Raw genomic sequence first — 20424 nt, 5'->3', positions numbered from 1 at the left:
CTTCTCTTAATTCACTGTCATTAGAACACTTAGCCTTATGGTAAGAATTACAGTAGGTTACACAGAAAACACATTTGATATAAAATATTGCTTACCTTCTCACGACACAGAATCACTTTTCCAAATGTTCCTTTGCCTAATACTTTCAAAAATTCGAAATTATCTAAAGTCTGAAAAGGAAGAAGAAAAGCAATTATCCATAAGGATAGGTTTCCTGACTCGTCTACAAAAACATTACCACAAAACCAAAATCAACAACATTAGTTACTTGATGGCTTACAGGATGCACTTTTTATTTTAATTACTGGCTCAAAAGGCCCAAGAAACCTGACACTGAAGACAGGCTTCATTTGTAATCTCTATTCCATTGTTTGTTAATGTATTATTGATAATAAAACAATGGTAATTATGGAAAAGGACTAGTTTTCATAACTAAAATTACAGCTTATAAACAGAAAATGGAATTATCCAACAGTAGACTTGAAGATTTGAAGATGAGGATCAATATTTCACTGTCAATGGCATATTACCAAATATCAACAACATTCAATTTGGTTTTCTTTTCTCATTTAGAATGCAAGAGTGCCTACTTCAAATACAATTCCTATTGACATTAAGATTTCCAACTCTAATATAATACTGACCTTGAAAATTACCCTAGGAAAGACTTCACATAAAGGCTTCAGGAAATCAAGTTCTTCTTTTATTAAACTAGTAAATGGCAAATAATTTTTTATAATATAAATTTTCATGATAAAATTTATTATTTGGATACTTACCTACTGTTAAATTTAACTATATCTCCCCGCCGATTAGGCGAGCCAGCATTCAAACAAAAAAAATTGAATGGCTGCCTGGATGACTGTCTAGTTTACCTGTTCTCCACCAGGTGTGTTTCGAATGTTTTAGCTCATCAGAATTCTCCTTGACAGCCCACTAAGTTGTGGGGAGGCTGGGTGGGTCTACTTTAACAGTAGGAAAGTATCCAAATAATAAATTTTATAATGAAAGTTTATATATTTTATCTACAGTTAAATTTAGCTGATTCCCACATTAAGAAGAGGATGGTGGGTAGTGCAGCTAGACAAAATTCTGCTCAGCCATTCAAGCTAAAGGTTTCTTATACGAAACACAAAACATTCTCACCTGATCTGGAATCCTTGGTGGATTTTACTACCACCAGAAGTTGGATTCCATTCAGGGTGCAAGGCTCTCATACGTATGCAGCAAAGAGCAGTCTTGTGGAGAAAACCGCTTCGATTCAGCTAGCATGAAACGCAAGCGGTATGAGAGACCGCTGTGCCTGGGTCCAAAAGCCCTATAAAACGACAGTCACTTAAAATAAATACCTTTACAATATAAAGGTACACTCCTATACCAAATTTGTACTTTCACACTCCCCAAAATATTAAAACCTGGAATTTAAACAAGAGCCTAAAGAATTGCTCTTTTTTTGGTTCAGGAAAAGACTACCCACTTCTGATAGCGGATTAAGGGCTTTACTGTTTTCAAACACAATTCTGTATACTTAAGTTAGTGATCGGGCAAAAACTGAATTGTACTTCTGTGACACATCAATCCTATTCTGGAGCGACAAAGTGACTTAACACTAAATGAAGTTGCAACTGCTGCTCACATTATGAATGTTTAACTTCAATAAAGGTAAGATATGGAGCTAGTTCTCATACACTAGCCTATCCATTATGTCACAGAGGACCTAAGGTAGAAGATATGGAGCTAGTTCTCATACACTAGCCAATCCATTATGTCACAGAGGACCTTGTGTTCCTTGACAAAGTTTCTGAAAATCATAACACAAAAGGTTAACTTTGCCTCTCCCAGGCTTAACAACCGTCACAAATACATTTTAAGTTTTCTGAAATCACAAAACAAAAGTTAACTTTGCCTTCAAGTTTAACCATTGGCAAAGGCATTATAAGTTTCTAAAAATCACAACACAAAAGGTTAACTTTTCCTCTTCCAGGCTTAACCTTCACAAATACATTCTAGGTTTTCTAAAACCACAAAACAAAACGTTAACTTTGCCTTCAAGCTTAACCATTGACAAAGTCAGCTAGGTTTTCTAAAACCACAAAACAAAAGGTTGATTTTTGCCTCGTCCAGGCTAACCTTTGACCTAAACATCTGTTTTACTTAAAAACCACAAAACCAAAGGTTAACTTTGCCTCTTCCAGCATCTACCTTTGACAAAGATGTTCAAGGTTTCTAAAAGGATGATAAAAATGTTCTAGGTTTAACCTTTAAATTTAAATGCACAACAGGATAGAGAAGTTCCTCTTTTTCCCCTCCCAAGGGGTTACATTGAAATTCTTACAGGGAACTAACTGTAAAGCATAGCCTTAACACCACCCTCAGCTCTAAGGCAGAAAGCTAAAATAGCATTCCCTTTACACCAGCTTAAAGAAGGGTGCTGACAATAAATTTACTTATTAACCACTGCTGAATAAAATGTTTTACAGTAAATTCAGATAAAGTTTAGACCCGCATCTAAACTCCAGAGAGAAAATGATATAGAGATGAAGAGGAATCTCAACACCTTACAGTGCTGGTCCTCAGCAAGATCTAAAAGTACTTGATGCAATACCGAGGAAAGTAAGTATGGAACGATAACTTTAGAAGTAGACAGTGAAAAGTCTTCTCTCCTCTAAACAGAAAACACTGACATCTACAAGGTTCCAGGTGCTGAAAATTCCTCTAGAATGGTATCCTCAGCAACACACAGGCCACTGCTTCTGACCCCAGGCCATGGCAGTTTTAAATTAAGGACAGATCATATGATAACTTGAAAATCTTATTATTGGGAGGGGGCATTCTAACATCTCCAAGCAGTTAAGGAGATGCCTACATCAATGGAACTGTATGGAATTGTGTAGTAGAGTTGATTTCTACTCAACAGAAGAATGTGCAATCTACCAAGAGCATTGGAAATTCTGAAAATTTTTTCCCGAGGCTACAAGGGCTCTACAGGAGACTAAGCAATTCTTGAAATTGAAATTGCTCAATAGAATTCAGAGTAGATACGAGGGGCAGGCCTATGAGTCTGAATTAGGTAAAATTTAAGGAAACATCCACTGGAGTGTTCTTAAATCCACATCAAGTGCCAAACTTACGGATGTAAAGGCCCTTGTAGGCAGCTGTTCTTCCTGAATCCCCAATTGCTAAAACACTGTCCTTCCACAGAATGAATGATTAAACCAATATGTTGTTTCATTTCACTCGAAGCAGCAAACTCCCCACAAAGCCTTTGTTTCTGACTGGGAATAAACTTGCTAAGCATCCTGATGTCTTCCACTGCCTGACATCTAAAAAGTTTTACCAGGTGTAGTGTTGACCATTCTATGTGGCATGAAAGTGTAATGACACTAGTTAAACTCTGTGTTGCATGACAGAGGGAAAAGACCAAAACTTGGACTTAGGTTTAAGAACAAAATGGACAATTCCTGGTTACAAAGTCCCTCCTACCATTCTGAAGCCAAAGCTGGTTCTGGATTACTTAAAAATTTAATGAACGTTATTTGTAAGTCGTAATTCTTACTCTGAAACTGTACAACAATTGAGCATGATTATCAGAAAATATCCTGTGAGGCCATGTTTCCTAATGAGGAAATGCCCTTACCATATAGGAAGTTCCTTCAGGTCTAAAATTCTTCAAGCAGCACATGCCTATTCATCTTGACTGACAAGCAGGCATAATTAAGTATCATCCCAACATCACTAGATAAGAATGGGGATACAAAGAATTAACAATATAATGCATAGAAATTGGGCCAGAAGAAGCAACAGGTCCTTGGCCTTTGGAATACTGTTGACAGATTGGGCTAACTTGAATCACTGATTCAGTAGAAGTGTCTTGCTCCTAAAGTCGACACCATCTACCAATGGGCAACAAGTCCCTGACATAACTTATAGAGGGCTGCACACTAACCCAAACAAAGTGGACAGAACAGCAATACCTTCTAGTAAAAACATCTTGAAGGTCTTGAAGGAACTTGCATGACTGTGGATGTATGGTAAGTTGGATACATTCTGCATGTGTACCACAAGTCTGACCGTTTTTTGGAAAGGCACTAAAACCATGCTAGAAAACCAACAAGTATATGGGCAGATACTTACTGTTATTCAGTCTCCAACCGTCCAAGAACATCTCCAATTCCCTATGGGTGTCTTCCTAAAGAATTATCCTTGGACCATCATTCCCTCTATATACAATCCCCTACTAAAAGAGACTTATGAGAGATTTCTGCTGAAGACAAGGGAAGCTATAAGAGGGAGATTAAACCAGTGGAGGACAACCACAAAGAATCACAACTGCCCTTCACTGTCTCCACCACATAACGTACTGGTCCCAATTCTCTCCATGCATGTTATGATGAGGTTGCAACCTTCCATTTCCCAGAACCTGAATCTGCACTTATCCCCGAAAAGTATAAAGTAGGACTACCGATAGATAATCCCTTTTCGCCTTAAACCGAGCTGCATAATCTGACAGGAAGCGAAAGTGTTCTCACTTCTACCAAACCGAGTGAGTATAAGCATGAGGACATTACCCTGCAGCATCAGATATGAGTTACTTGTTTTAGTTACTTGTTTCCTCGCTAAAAACTCCCGCTGGATTGGCATCTCCACCTCTCTAAGAAGTTGCAGAGACGAGACAACATAGATAAAAGGTAATAATTCAAGTTAGACTGAAAATCCATCAGCATGTCTGTCAGTCCTGAGTTCATTTCCCCACAGGAGAGAAAAAGAAAGCGAAACTCCTACTAGACATTTAACGGACCAATACGCGTTGTAGAGCAAAAGGCGGCCTTCGGCTCTCCACGACTTTAAAAGACAAGACGACAAGCCAAGGCAGACACAAGGGGAGATTGTGTCCAAGGACGAGAAAAGTTACAAAATGCTCTCTAATTGGAGAAAGTGTTGGTTCTCTTCTCCAATATTTAGAGGGCGCCAAAATACGCTAAGACAATTAAGATATATTCTCTATGTGGCCTCTATCCTCAACAATATGAGGATACAAGAATGCATAGTGTGGCAACAAATGCCGACCGGCCCAAACAAGTTCCTCGAATTCCATTCAAACTCTTCTTCCGTCGATAAGAGGTGACAGCAGCTGAGTGCTGTATTGAATCCACCACGACTCAATGAGAGGAAGACAGTTTAAGCGTCTCTGGACTTGGCCAAGTCCGCACGAGTCAATTGCGTTCACACAAGTCAAGACAAAGTCAACAATGTTCACAGCAGGGTTCCCAGATGTATCAGACCAAATTATCATACCAAACCTCTTCAAATTATCGTTTATTGTACGGAGGGTCAAATTATCGTACTCGTACAATAATTACCGTACGTCTGGGAACCCTGGTCCGCAATCCGCATGAGTCGACTGAGGGAAAGAGAGAACGAGGCGCCAGAAGTGGGAGGCGGAGGAGAGTGTTACAACAATGCTCCCGCCTCGTCCGAAAGCGATCTTACATACTTGAAAGCATTCCTATATGAAACTAAGTTAGAAATCTCTGAAGCTAGAATATCTAACTCAGTGAGAACTTTAGATAATACAGAGAGTGTAGACTTGAAAGAAAAACATTAATCGAGGCAGTAGTAAGAGATTTGCCGATAGCCGAAGAGGAAGCATGCAAAGAATGAACACGAGCATTATGAAGAATAAGGAATGTGCTAGCAGACAAGAATTTAGAATAACCAAAACATGAGAGATAAACCGTTGACTGACTCGACATATTTAAATGTGTAAAACTCGCTACAGATACATTATCATCTCAATAAAATGTCTATACCTATATCATATATTATTAAGCCTATGCATGCTAACACCTCAAACTAAGTGTTGAAGACGACAGAATGAGCCTACGGAGCGAGCATTAACGCTTACTAAAACGGTCCTTATGTGAACTCTCTAATGGTCCTGGGCGATCGCTTTAGCGGTCCTAGGCGATCGCTTTCTTTAGCGGTCCTTTGGCTATTGCTTTCTTTAGCGGTCCTTTGGCGATCGCTTTCTTTAGCGGTCCTTTGGCGATCGCTTTCTTTAGCGGTCCTTTGGCGATCGCTTTCTTTAGCGGTCCTTTGGCGATCGCTTTCTTAGCGGTCCTTTGGCGATCGCTTTAGTGGTCCTTTGGCAAACGCTTTAAAAGAGATTCAGACCATGAAAAGGGTGAAGTAGGTATTGGAGGGCACAGTACCCCATAGTCCCGAGAACCAACCCGGTTCCCCGGCAGCAGACGTCTCCAACTGTCGCAGAGCACCTAGGCTCGGGCTACATACAGACGAGGGTACCAACACCTTACTTCTAACAGGGAACGCGAAAATGAGCGCACACTATTGAGGGATTCAGAACGTTCCCATCACAAACTAAGTTCAAATTGTATTAGAACTAAAAATAGGTTAATGTTCTAACTTCTCGTTACGCTTTTCCTGAACCGAATGGGGAGCAGAAGGCGGAGCTACAAAGGATGCCAATACTAGCCTACTAAAATGCCTAGTCTGAGTAGGGATAGCCTGACTGGTTTAAGCCCTGATCTAACTAATTGCTTTCGCAATCTATTAGTTTCCAGTCTTTCCTATATCTGACATATTCAGGCATAAATTTCTCAAAACAATTCCCTACATTCTTCACATTTAGTAGTTCCAAGATCACACACTGTATCCTTGTCAGTACAAAGGAATGTTGATCAACTTCCAATTCACCATCCCAGTTATACCAAAAACATTCCTACATAGCCTAATGTTATTGGATTTGCTTCCGGTGGAAGACATCCTAGGAAAATGAAATTACAATACTGTAAACAGGTGTAAACAGCCAAACTTCACAGAATACCAACAATCACCTAGCCGCAATGGCGGCAAGGAGAATTCTGACAAAGGCTAAAACATTCGAAACACACCTGGTGGAGAACAGGTAAACTAGACAGTCATCCAGACAGCCATTTGATTTTTTTGTTTGAGTGCCGGCTCACCTAATTGGCGGGGAGATATAGCAAAATTTAACAGTAGGTAAGCTTCATCTCAAATAATATTTTTCCATTTAAACTAAAACAAAATACAGTGGTACCTCGTTTGTCAAACGTTTCTTATGTCGAACTTTCCGTTTTTCGAACAAAATCTGAGAAAATTTTGTATCGTTTGTCAAACAAATGCTCATACTTCGAACTGACTGATTATCTAGTTTATGCTTGTATTCGACAGCCTACTGGGTTTTACAAGTTAAACTGTATTAAATTTATTTTTTCACTTACAATATATAGTTAATGATAACAATATTTGACAAAATAAATAAAAGTATAAAGCATTTAATATAAAATTTAGCTTTCAATATAACATTTAGCATAGAAGATGTATAAAATCTTATGTAACCGCGGTGACTTGAGACTGAACGAGGGAGCGTTGATATGTTGAGAGAAGGAGAAAAGAGTTTAAATATTACTGCATGTATGTAAAAGCAATAACAATTCACATGAAAAGGGAATTTCCCAATAAATTTAACGTAATGATAAAATATGAAAACAATCAAATGCAAATACAGAAAAAAAAAAAAAAAAAATAAAAAAAAAAAAAAAAAAAAAAAAAAAAAAAAGTCTTAATTGTTTGGTGCGCTGAGTGAGGAGAGAGAGAGAGAGAGAGAGAGAGAGAGAGAGAGAGAGAGAGAGGAGAGAGAGAGGCGAGGAAGAAGAGAGAGAACGGCTCTGCTTCCCACTGACTTATCAGCTGACCTGGGATGATTATTCGCCCATTTCTTTCACTTCACTCAATTTGCCCAAATCACTTTTATTTTTGTTACGGTACAATACCAATCTAGTGACTATTGCTTTTTACAATTTTTTTACTACTGTAAAAGTAACTCAGCTCTGAAATAAACAAACTGGTGCCGCTTTCAGCTTCTGCATGCCTTTGATTGTTTGTTTAAGTGGCTCGCTCTCTCTCTCTCTCTCTCTCTCTCTCTCTCTCTCTCTCTCTCTCTCTCTCTCTCTCGTACCTAATATGTGAATAAAATTGATTTAGTTATCAACTTTTGCATACTGCAACCAATTCAGTTTGCTCAAAGGGCTCCCGTCTCTCCTCCCTCCATCCCCCGGCCAGCCAGAGCCATTTTTACCGAACAGCTCATAAATCATACAGAGAAAAAATAAACTTTAGAAAATTTTACTTCATATAACATACTGTTTCATTACTTTACACTCTTAGTTTAACTTTTGAACACATTATTAATAGGAAAAATGTTAAAAGGGGGATTTTTTGGGTTGGCTGGAACAAATTATTCTGATTCCCTTTATTTCTTATGGGGATATTTGTTTCATATTTCGAACAAATTGTACTTCGAACAGCCTTCTGGAACAGATTAAGTTCGAAGTATGAGGTACTACTGTAATAATTCTAGTACAATGTTTCTGTTTTCTTAATAGTAAATGAAATAAATGAATTTGATACTCACTTTGTCATCAATAACTGATACTCCACTGTTCATAAGTACTGAGTCTGCATATTTATGTAAACTTGATATACCAATTTCATTTAAAATTTACTTGAGCAGGTATTTGCAATTTGCATCCACATATCTCACAAAAGATGGGCATTTGGAATCTACAGTGTAAAACCATAGGCAAAAGACAAATGGTTGTATATCTCAGTGGCACATCACTTACAATTTTCCTCTTCTTTTTTGATGTCCTGGATCCATGAGAATCATCATCATCTTCACTTGAATAAGAAAAGTGAATACTTTCTACAGACTCAGCCACCTGGATAGGGACATCCTGAGCAGAATTATCTGCAATTCTTTCAGAAACTTGTTTGATGGCTTCCATCCAAGCCTCTCTGATAAAAATGAAACACATGGTGTTAAAATTCACTGTTGTCAACATTTCCAGTGGTAAAAAAAAAAAAAAAAAAAAACTTACTGCAAGAGACAAATATGAAAAAGCCTTATGAGGAGACCAGGTCTTATGCTTTCATTCTAAATGCATAATGACAGACTGCATACTATAGTAAATTCATTTAAAGATTCTTGTGCCTACAAGACGTTTGTTTGGCGGCCTCTGATTGGCTGGTACCAGGAGGTAGGCTGCTCACTCATTATCTTATTATTTTTGTCTGTGGCTTAGAAAACCAGCAATATGTCTATATTTATTCAATCTCACGCTTTGATCAAGATAGAAAAGTTTTGGTCATACCATATGATTCGGTATTAATTGTACAACTAAGTCATCTTTTCCTGAAATCAGTAAGATAAAACACAAAGGAATTACGAGTAAAAGTGAGAGAGAAGTATTTCATTCTTTATACTTGTTTTTACTTATCATTGGATTTTGCATCATTACCGCAATCAAGATAGAATAAAACTTGTATTTTCATACAACAAATTCACCTTGATATGCTGGTGTTTTCAGATTTTTCATGTGTGTAAAATGTGAACAGAAAATGAAGAATATGCCTTATTACGTTGCATCCACAAATGATTCAAGTTTGGCGGTATTGCTGAGAGAATGAGATTTGCAAGGCATCGTTGCATTTGTTGTCTCAGCAAGAGATTTGAGTTGCCAATTATCGATATAAGAGGTTGAAGTTTCGACAATATTTTCCATCTTATATCATTACATATTCTGAAATTAAATACACAGAATTCCCATTATGACTGCCAAACATTTTCAGTCCAATATCATATACGTAGTATGTCTGGACATATCTGATAAAGAAAAAAATACTATAATTAGATAGTGCTTCTGGTATTGTTAGCTCATATCTAGGCGGGCCGTGCAGAATTTAGTCCAGCAAAGAAGTTGAACTCTGTGGACAGACAACTTTGTACTCTTCAACTCAGCCTAAGCTTTAATTAGGTTGTTTCAGAATATTGTTTCTAATTTTATTATATGATGAATATATTTTCAAACGAAAGAGATATCAGACTTATTTGAGTGATATGAAATAATAATCTCAGTGAAGTAATAATGAACAAAGAATTAAGAAAGATTGACTTCCTTTCATCTTGATCACATGAATTACGCAAAATCCAATGATAAATAAAAACAGATATAAAGAATGAAATGTTTCTCTCTTCACTTTTACTCATAATTCCTTTGTGTTTTATCTTACTGATTTCAGAAAAAGATTAGTATTTAGTTGTACAATTAATACCGAATCCTTTGGTAAGACAAACTTTCCAATCTTTTGCAAAACGTCAGATAAATGAAGAAATATAAACATATTGCTAGTTTTCTAAGTTATGTACATACAAAAATATGACACAATGTCCAAGCAGCCTGCCTCCCGATACCAGCCAATCAGAGGATGCCAAACAAACATCTCTTAAGCGCAAGAATCCACCTTCAATGAATCGACTATAGTATCTACTCACATGACACAAGTAATGAGATAAAAAAATTTTATAAACTATAATGAGATCAAATGTATAAAATGGCATTGAACATTTTTGAAAAGGTGTAAAACTGATTTTTTCATAACAAACCCCTCACTCATTTACAGGCAAATATGGCCTTCATCTACCATACATAATAGCAGCCCTTTGTGCAAGATCCATCTGGAAATTGGTATACCCAAAAATAACCTGCCTCACTTATCTATCTTCTAAGATTGAGTCTACTCAAAGTGTCTGCAACTGATACACAGAAGTTAGGATACAGGTATTGTTCTATTTAAAATGGAGTTAGGTTCCAAAAACCCCAAATTATTGATATTAGCTAATTCTGCATGACCAATTCTGCATGGCCAATGCAGAATGACTTATGATAATTCAGTACAAAAAGAAACTGAATAACACTAAACAAGAATCAGACATGTACTGCAAGGGGTACTCCTAAGGTTTGGTCCGTCGTCAGCGTACATACTACTCAAACAGTGATGGCTATGTACTATAGCTATAAATTGGAAGAGGAGAGGGATGATGAAGCAACAAATTGGAGTTTTACAGAGTTCCCATATATACGAGCATATCATACGACTTTTGAAGACCTAATTTTGAAGCTAATTTTAAGGGGTCGCATCATACAAGAGAGGTATAAAAATGAAGAGGGATTCTCTTGTTCTGAGACAAGATTATTCACTTGATCCAACACTCCGTCAGCCAAGGCTGACCAAGGAAGTCCTGTCGAAGCCCTGGGTTCCCTCTTGGGTCCCCAAAGATTCAAGGTGGGAAGGGCATTCTCCAGTAGAGGAGGTCACAGCTGCTTCCCCGAGATCGTTATGATGATGTATCAGCGTGACAATCTCCGCAAAGGTCCTCTGTATCTTGGGGGTGTCCAAATCCCTTGGCAAAGGACCATCCAGTCCTTCCAAGGGTCATTCCTCCCAATCTACTCCCCCTTGAAGGAGAACCACGCCAGACCCTTTAGATCCATACTCAACAACTTGAGGGTACGTTCAATGGGGGTCCTAAAACCTCAGGGATGTAGGCCACTGCTGCCGAATCCCGTGGAGAGGACTACAGAATTTCTACTATTCATCTCGCAGTGGATGTACGACTCCCTTTGGGAGGTTGTATTTAGGAGAAAGTCACGAATGAGTCTCCGACATGGCCCCGGTCCTGCTGGCAGCGCCTTTAGAACTAGGGACTAGAGGGCGAACCTTAGTTCGTGCTCCAGAGGCTCACGAGACCCTGGCCCCTGAAGGGAGAGTCTCGGTTCCCTCTCCAGAAGGAGTGGGGACTGACGAAAGAGCCAACTGCCTCCAACACAGGAGGGAGGACGAAGACCCTTAGGAGCCTTGAGGCGAGGCCTCTTAGGGGGCGGAGAGGCTCCCTTCTTAGATTGTGAAACCTTTGAAGGGGAGGTGAGAAGTCGGCAGACAAAGATGACAACGACGACGAAGATGAAGACAAAGACGATGGTACCTTCCTCAATCTCTTCATCTTCAACTTCCTCTTCAACAGCCTCTGCCGGATCGTTGTCAAGGCTAATCAAGGAACATCAGCAGGAGCAGGTCCAGATGCAGGAGCAGGTCTGGGTACAGGAGCAGGGCTGGCAACAGACAAGAGGCATGGCTGGCATATCCACAGGTGACAAAGGAGGGGCAGGGAATCTCGACACTGTTAACGAAAGTATCCTGAAACCAGGAGGGGGGAGGCATCAGTAGGTTGGATGACTGCAGATGGTGTTGCCCTTGAACCAAATTAGACATCACACTAGCGGGGTGATGTGCCCACACCAGGAGTGGAGGCGCGAAGTAGCCGGGTCGGGACAAAGTATGGTAGCCGTGATGGTAGTGAGGCCTCTCCCAAAACGGGGTGGCAAAGAGTACAGGATGGTTGCAGGGAGAGAGGAATGAGGAAGATGGGTTTGCAATATTTGGAGTGGTTGGGGATGTATTACTCCCTGCCACGGGTTTGGGTTTCCTCACATACAGTCACCTCTCAATTAATGCGAGGGTTACATTCCTTGAGAGTTCACGTTAATTAAAAACGCGTTATTCAAACATTTTTCCCATATGAAATAACAAGAAAATGGGGGGGTTACATTCCTTGGCTTGGGGAACTCTATAAATTTTTGCTAAGTACAACCGAACTGGATAACAGCAACATCTGTTTGGCTAGTATTTCAACCGTCGTACGATATTAAACAATTACCATAGTTATGTTATAAACGACAGAACTGAGTTGAATACAGCAAAACAAACTCTTATTTGCCATTAGCTGATTTCCAAACCAAAACATTGACTGCTATGTTATTATTTCATAACACAATAATATGAAAATAAATACAATACTCTTGGATCCAGTGAAGTAATGCATAACTTTTTAAATGATTCATGGAAAAGATGCATATTCGTTACATAGCCATCAGCAGCCTGACATCGCTCACTTATGCTGTCGGAACGAAGCTGATTCTTATTTCATGTCCAATTTTTTTTTACTTTATCAATAAATTTTAAACATCTTTCACTTTATTAATAAATAAACAGTTTTTCACTTTATTAATAAATAAATACCGTGCTGTCTTGCTTATGTTGAAAACTGTCATCTGCAGCGCTGATGCGCGGGTGATTTGAAAACAACACTTGGGCGCCAATTTGCCCTAAGTCGAGATTTTTGCATTTTTTAAACATTTTCAAATATTTTCTAGCTTGCGTTAAATCGAAAACACGTTAATTTAACACGCGTCTATTGAGAGGTGACTGTACCTTCTTCTCCCTACAAACTTCCCCCACTAGGCAGCAGACCACAAGGAACATATTATCTCTCCATTACACTCATGCCCTCGGCATGAAGCACAAAGGGAGTGAGGATCTACCTCGAACGAGGTGCGGATCTTTCCGCATGTCTTGCTGTTCACCCTGGGGCAGTGCCAGCTGGGGGTAGAGGGAAGCAAAGGCTGTAATCCAGGGTTTGCTGATTATTCATAATAACACAAGCAGTCCACAATTACACGGAGAAACGGAACAATCTCACAGGGACACTGGGATAGAAGATGAAGAAGACAGTGTAAACAACAGTCGGGCAGAGAGTGGCAAACACACATCTTTTCACCATAACGGCCGAAAGCAAATTGGAATGTTTAGGTCTGGTCGGAGAGACTACCAATGACCGGACCAGTAGTCAACTATCGAACTGCCTTGATAAAGAATTTAGCAGCCATGTCCAGGCTACGCCTTAACCCTTAAACGCCGAGCCGGTGTTTCCGAAAGTGTCTCCCATATGCCGGCGGCGTTTGTGAGTGAGCGCCGAAGAGGAAAAAAAAACTTTTTTCAAAAAATCACAGCACGCTTATTTTTCAAGATTAAGAGTTAATTTTTGGCTCCTTTTTTTCATTGCCTGAAGTTTAGTATGCAACCATCAGAAATGAAAAAAAATATCATTATCATATATAAATATTGGAATATATGTGCGAAAAAAAAATTTCGTATATAATTGTGTACAAATCACGCTGTGAGCAAAACGGTTAAACCTAATGAGTTCATTATTTTTTTGTTGTATTGTACACTAAATTGCGATGATTTTGGTATATAACAAATTGTAAAACGATCAAAGCAACAGAGAAAATATTATCACAATATGATGCATGAATTCGTAATGTGCGGATGTAAAAAAAAAAAGGTTTTCAAAAATTCACCATAAATCAAAATATTGTGCTAGAGACTTCCAATTTGTTGTAAAATGAAGGTAATTGATTGAATATAGCAATTTGTCAAAAATTGCATTTTTCCTAACTATACAAACCTGAGGTCCTTTAACAATAGGAAGTAGCTAGCGGCAGCTGGAACGGTCGTAAGCTTTGAACAAGGGGAGAACGGTAGTTAACTGCTTGTCCGACAGTGCGCGCGCCCGCGCGCCTGAGGTGAAGAATCACTTTTGCTTTAGGCCCATGCAAAAAAATGCAGAGTGAGGGGTGGATGCTTGACTTCGCAGGAAAAGTCAGGCAGTTTCCTCTGAGGAAAAGAAGGGAATAGTCGCATGACCTATCCCTCTTCTCGACTTCGGTGATGTCCAGTACCCATACTGGTCTGTCCGTCTGCAACAAAGAGTCTCGCATCCTCCTATCCCCATGCAGCGAAGTTCTCGGTAGTGAATAGGACCCTGACACTCCATGGTGGGTGTCGATGGTATGGGTACTGTGACAAGCTATTAAAACGAAGTAATGATTGTTCCGTAACAACCGAACTAAGTCCACAGCGTAGTTCGTACCTGACTCGGCCGCTCTGACAGCTGCCGACTGACTGGTTCAGTATCGGAAGTGAGGCAAGTTGTCCAAGCATCCGAGTAAGTCACGTGACCTTCACCTTTTAAAGGGTTATGCCGAGAGACCAAACAAATAATGTATTTGTTTGTCACCAATGCCTGACGGCGAGGTGATGATTCTCTTAAGGCATATACTCAAAAGGCAAAAGTCAATTGCCATCTAGAGACCTAGGTCCCTGAGGGCAAGACACTCTCATAGTAGTTGAATCTCAGCTAAGGAAAAACAACACTATGTGACGTTGAAGACGAAGGTAGGCAATGAATGCAACCTACGTCTTCCAGCTGAATCGAGAGAAGGAATCTCAAGATTCTGAACCTGTGCTTACAAATGACTGAAAACGCTAACCGCTATTTCATTGCTGTCCGGTGAGAAGTCGTAGTTGCAATGAAAGCAGGGCGTTCTTCAGTCATGAAAACACAGGGGAGAGCCGCCTGAAGAACTGCTTCTCATGGGCTGAACGTTTGGAAGTAGAGGTGGCAGGTGTGGGAGTAGGCGATGTCTTTCAATACATCTGCTAATCCGGGGTGAACAATGAACAATTGCACACCTCCGAATACGAGATATTTTGAGGACAAACTCAGATTCCGCAAAAATCATTCGCATTATCGCAGTGCGATGCAGCAAGAGACTATTACAGAATTCTGTTACCGTGCGGTAAACAGAAAGATTAAAGTCGAAGAGATATCTCTGTTGTAAATTCTCGCAATACTGAAGGCGATGAATTCGAGCGTCACAGCAGTAGATGGTCATTCATGTATGCGAGAATCCCCGTTAATCAGAAACTTAAGTCCGTGATTGTTGGGCAGAGATACGGTTGGTATTCAATCAAAGCAGGGGAGAAAGACATAACCAACCGTGCATCTCGAAGCGGCAGCTGGTACTGAGTTGCCTCAGGCAATTCAATACACAGTAGCTGTCACTGACTCGTCATCCTGAGTTGCCAAGTAATCCATTCCACGAAGGAATGCGTTCGGCTAGAACCACCGAGCATAAAAGATATGCTCAAGCAATTATATTTAGGCGAAACGAATTTCGGTAAATACAAAACCTGAAATGGTGTTGTCGTGACAAAACCATAAGTATATAAAATTGAAACTGGAAACTCCTGGGAGGTTGCAGGCAACCCCGAGTTGCAGTTCAATTAGAATACTCTTCGTCTAAGTTGCAATCCATAGAGTAACTAGGATATGCGCCTACCCCTCGGACAATTCAACTGCTTAGCAGAATCATGTCGCGAGGTTAATATATGTAGTATATTTGTAGGATTCTGAACAACGATCTCCATCCTAAATTCTTTTCCTTCAAGAAAACAAAATAAGGATTGGAGATCGACCACCTTCGATCTCTATCAAAGAGAGTGAAGGAGAAGTCTTCCTCGAAGGAAAGCTTCAATGGTGAACAGAATACCGAAGACGATAGTTCAAGCCAAACTGGATGTTCCCGTCCGTTCTTCTCTATTCCAGGTTGGTCGCCTACTGTGAGATACTCTTCTTTCAGCAGCAGTCTTCTTCCCAATGCTAGAAATTCCAGGAATTCAAGCATAGGCGAGGCTCCCGATTATCGCGTAACAATTATCGGGGATTCTTGTCTCGCTCACTTTGGACCGTGGTCTCGCCTAAGTGTTTGGAGATCGAAAAAACTCGAACACTCTGAATGCGCTAGAAATTCCGTAGAATTCAAAGCACTCTGCGAAACCCCCACCGAATTCGTCAAACGATATCGGCTGGTGGTCCTCTCGATTCCCGTAGAAATCGAGATGGGGCAGGATCCCTCCTCAACGACCGGGGCTTACGTCAGGTAGGACCCAAAGGTCCCCCCGGTAGCGCAGTCCCCAACGTGGGATCCTACAGAGAAATCTCTGTAGGATCCCTCCCATTTCCCTTGTAGCCGTAAGGAAAGAGGGAATGGGGAAGGAATTGGATACTCTCTCGCCTTCCCAGTGGAACAAGCAGTTGGAGAAGAGTAGGAACAGCCGATGGCCTCTCAGAGTCTGGGAAAACGAATCGTCAGGAGAAAACGTTTTCCCGAGGAGGGTTACGAACTCGCCCTGTAGGTAAGGGTCTGCCGCCACTGTGAACGTCGTCTGGGTGGGGCTGATCGACACCTGACAGGAGAGAGCCGATACCGTCCTCCGACTCATTCCAGTCCTCATCGAGGTCGAAACCTCTCAGGAGGACCGAAGGGGTATTTAAATACGGTGTCCGAAGACACATAGAAACGCCGCTGTCGCAGTAGAGGAGGTGGAAGTAGCTTGTTCGACCGGCCAGATCTGAGAGAGCCTTCTTATCCGGAGACGAGAGACTCTGGTTCAAGACAGAATCGGCAAGCTCTGATCGCGGCAGACCCACCGTCGGTTTGGGTTCCCTCTCGGGCCCCAAAATGACTCGAGCCGAGACGTGGGCTCTGCTGGTGGGAGCGGCGATCCTTCCCCGAGGTCGTTGCGCTGACGAATCAGCGCCATAACCTCGACAAAGTTTCTCTGGATCTCGGAAGTCATAGCATCTTGCAGAGTAGGACCATCAAGCCCCTCGAACAAGAGCATTCCGAGAACCTCCCCCTTAAGGAGGAGGATCTGCGATAGACCCCTCCTGCCACTTCCGCGTACGTCCTGGTCGGTCCGAAGATTGTACCTGGTACTTACGGCGTCGTGACAGGATCGTGCGGGGCATGCCCCTCACGATCACCCCGCTGTGCCTCGCTCTTCCTGGTGTAAACCGAGGAAGTTGCAGGCACGGGAGAGGAAGACATGACGCTCCTCTTTCGCTCGCTGGCAGAACCAGCGGGCTTGGAGGGCTGCAGGCGATCGCCAACTTGCAGGCCTAGTCGAGCCGTTTCCCAGGGAAATGGCTGGACCGAGAACAGCGGCCCCGATCTCGTGTGCAGAGGAGCTGCTGCTGGTCCCCCTATCCGCCCGGTCCCTGTGGGAGCGGCGGTCAGGAGACCTGCAGAGACCACTGTCGCGGTGAGACCGGTGCGTGTCCTCGCAGCGCGTCATACCGGTGGTACCAGCCGAGGCTGGCACCAACAATCGGGAGGGGGGAACCTCTTCCCAGCCTCAGCCCGTGGCTGGTCAGAGACAGTCACGTCTACCAGGGTTACCAGCTGGTCGCTGCGAGAGCGGCTGCTGGCCTGGCGAGAGTCACATGAGCGGCTCTCACCAGCTTCTGCTCCGTGCCACGGTCCTGGCGCCGAGCAAACTCTGGCGCCAAAGTTTGGCTATACGCTCTCCCGCGGGAGATCGTATACTCGGAACTTCTCGCGAACGAGAGACCGAGCCGGAACCTGGCGTAGCGGCAGCGCCGCAAACACCAGGCGAGGAAGTACCGGTGGTAGTCAGTACGCCCTTAGAAGTTCCCGAAGGAGCCTTCTTAGGGGGGAAACCCGGGTTACCGGCTGGTCGCTGCGAGAGCGGCCGCTGGCCTGGTGAGAGTCACCTGAGCGGTTCTCACCAGCCTTCTGCTCCCTGCCGCGGTCTTGGCGCCGAGCGAACTCCGGCGCCGAAACTTTGGCTGCACGGTCTCCCGAGGGAGAGCGTACACTCAGGATCTCTCGTGAAAGAGAGACCAAGCCGGAACCTGGCGTAGCGGCATCGCCGCTAGCACCAGGCGAGGAAGTACCAGTGCTAATCGGTACTACTCCTCTGGTCCCCGTCTATCTCTTCCTTACGGAAGGGGAGACGGGCCCCGCTCCCGAAGGAGCAGGAGGACCAGCAGAAGGACCCCCCGTCCCACCAGGGTGGGACGGGCCCTTAGAAGTTCCCGAAGGAGACTTCTTAGGGGGGGAGGCAACCTTCTTCTTCTTCGGCTTATGGGCCTTAGAAGTCGAAGGGGAAGAGGCAGCAGCAGACGATGAAGACGAAGATGACACCTTCCTCTTCTTCTTCCTCTTCCTCGTCAGCTCACGCAGGACAGTCGTCAGGTCCTCCATCCAGGCCGAAGCCAGGACTATTGCCGAAGCAACACGGCCCGACTGCACCTGTCCAGAAGGACCTGGGACTGGGGAAGACACACCGTGGGCAGGACCAGCATGGACAGGCGCAGGAACCAGGAGCGACAGGTAAAGCAACCAGCTCAGGAGCGGCAGGAACAGCGGCAGCGGTAGACCCAGAAGGGACAGCCAAGCCAGCAGCGGGAACCACATCAGCGGCAGGTACGGCAGGCCCAGCTATCGCCTCATAGAATCATCGGCAGCCAGCGGGAACCTGGGTACTGGCAGCCGGTCCAGGGGCAAGCTGCTGGAACAGCGGAAGTCTGGGGCAGGCAACACGAAAAACACAGGCGGCGGCGGCATAACCCCCCTCGGTACGGCGGCGACTGGCCCTAGTAGCGGTAGACGGCGTCACCGACACAGCATGGGGAGTTTAGACCAGGCGGGGGGGGGGAGTAGCATAAGCGGCCGTGGAGGTAGTAGTGGAGACCGCTCCATGGGTCACCGCCCCAGACCTCGCTAGACGCTGCAGCAGCCCGTGGATGCTAGGCACGCCCTGCCGCCGCAGTGGTCCATACCTGTCCAAGGTCGTCTCCACGGATGTAGCACCTGCGGTAGCACAGACAGATTAGTAAGAGGGGTTTCCTTACGCACGGGGGGGAGACATGCCCCACCCCGAACGCAAGGAAGACCCAAAATACAAAATACAACGAGGAAGCTGAGCGGGGGGCAGGAAAGAAGACGAAGAATCGGATACCAAGGGAGTCGCGGGAGAGCTTTCCGACGACTTCCTGGCAGACCTTCGCTTCCCCTACCCCCGCACAGCAGTGAAAAGTAATATGAAAATGAAACAGAATACTGCACTTGCGATTCACTTCATAGAACTTAAAGGGGGAAGGATCAATTCCCGGGTAAGAGCGGAAACTTGATCCAATAATAATATGATGCTATCATAAAATATATATGAAAATGAAACAGAATACTGCACTTGCGATTTCACTTTCACAGAAAATAAATCGTAAGGATCAATTCCCGGGTAAGAGCGGAAATTGATCCAAAATTAAAATTGATGCAATTAAATATATGAAAATGAAAAAGAATACTGCAATTGCGAATCCACTTTCATTACATTCTATTCATACAAAATAAGAGGCTCCTGCCGAGCGCATTCACTCTCTCGGCAACGAACGCACAGGGCAAAAATATAATGAAAAGAGTACTTACATTTTTCAATTACACACTTCCGCCCAAAATACATGACTCGGCGCGAGCGCGCCCCCCCTCGGCACTGAGACATAATTCAAGGGTATCAATTTCATGAAAAGAGCGGAAACCGCCGCATCTACGGTGATAGCTCCATGTTGGCTCATAATTACGAAATGAAAATGAAAACAGTGTAATTACAGTTTTATTTTCAAGTCAAACAAACCATTAGTAGAAAACACAATATAAACAAAGCATACAATGATGAAGAGGGCAGAGAGCGATGACAAACACGTCCTTCACACCCGCGGCCGAAAGCAAAAGTGATTCTTCACCTCTCAGCGCGCGGGCGCGCGCACTGTCGGACAAGCAGTTAACTAGCGTTCTCCCCTTGTTCGAAGCTTGCGAGTCTGATTTTTTCTGCGGTTACCATGCGGACATAGGAAATAGTTTTTTTTTCTAAAATTCACCATAAATCGAAATATTGTGCTAGAGACTTCCAATTTGTTGCAAAATAAAGGTAAATGATTGAGTATTACTAGAATTTACGAGTTTTAGCTTACAATTGCAGTTTTCAACCATT

At 42.8% G+C, this 20424-nt stretch overlaps 1 protein-coding gene across 3 annotated transcripts in view; it reads right to left on the bottom strand.

Annotated features, from left to right (window-relative positions):
* LOC135197973 (RAC-alpha serine/threonine-protein kinase-like) overlaps positions 1-20424 on the bottom strand; it is a 174109-nt gene that overhangs the window by 93948 nt on the left and 59737 nt on the right. For all 3 annotated transcript variants that reach the window (XM_064225286.1, XM_064225287.1, XM_064225288.1), the window contains exons 4-5: positions 8670-8841; positions 96-170 (exon numbers count right to left, since the gene is read on the bottom strand). In XM_064225286.1, coding sequence (XP_064081356.1) covers positions 96-170; positions 8670-8841 — 247 coding nt within the window. The remainder of the gene's footprint in view (positions 1-95; positions 171-8669; positions 8842-20424) is intronic.

Source organism: Macrobrachium nipponense, chromosome 21 (assembly GCF_015104395.2).
Source record: "Macrobrachium nipponense isolate FS-2020 chromosome 21, ASM1510439v2, whole genome shotgun sequence".
Lineage (NCBI taxonomy): Eukaryota > Metazoa > Arthropoda > Malacostraca > Decapoda > Palaemonidae > Macrobrachium > Macrobrachium nipponense.
Note: the sequence above shows the minus strand (reverse complement) of the source record. Positions and strands in the feature narration are given on the sequence as shown.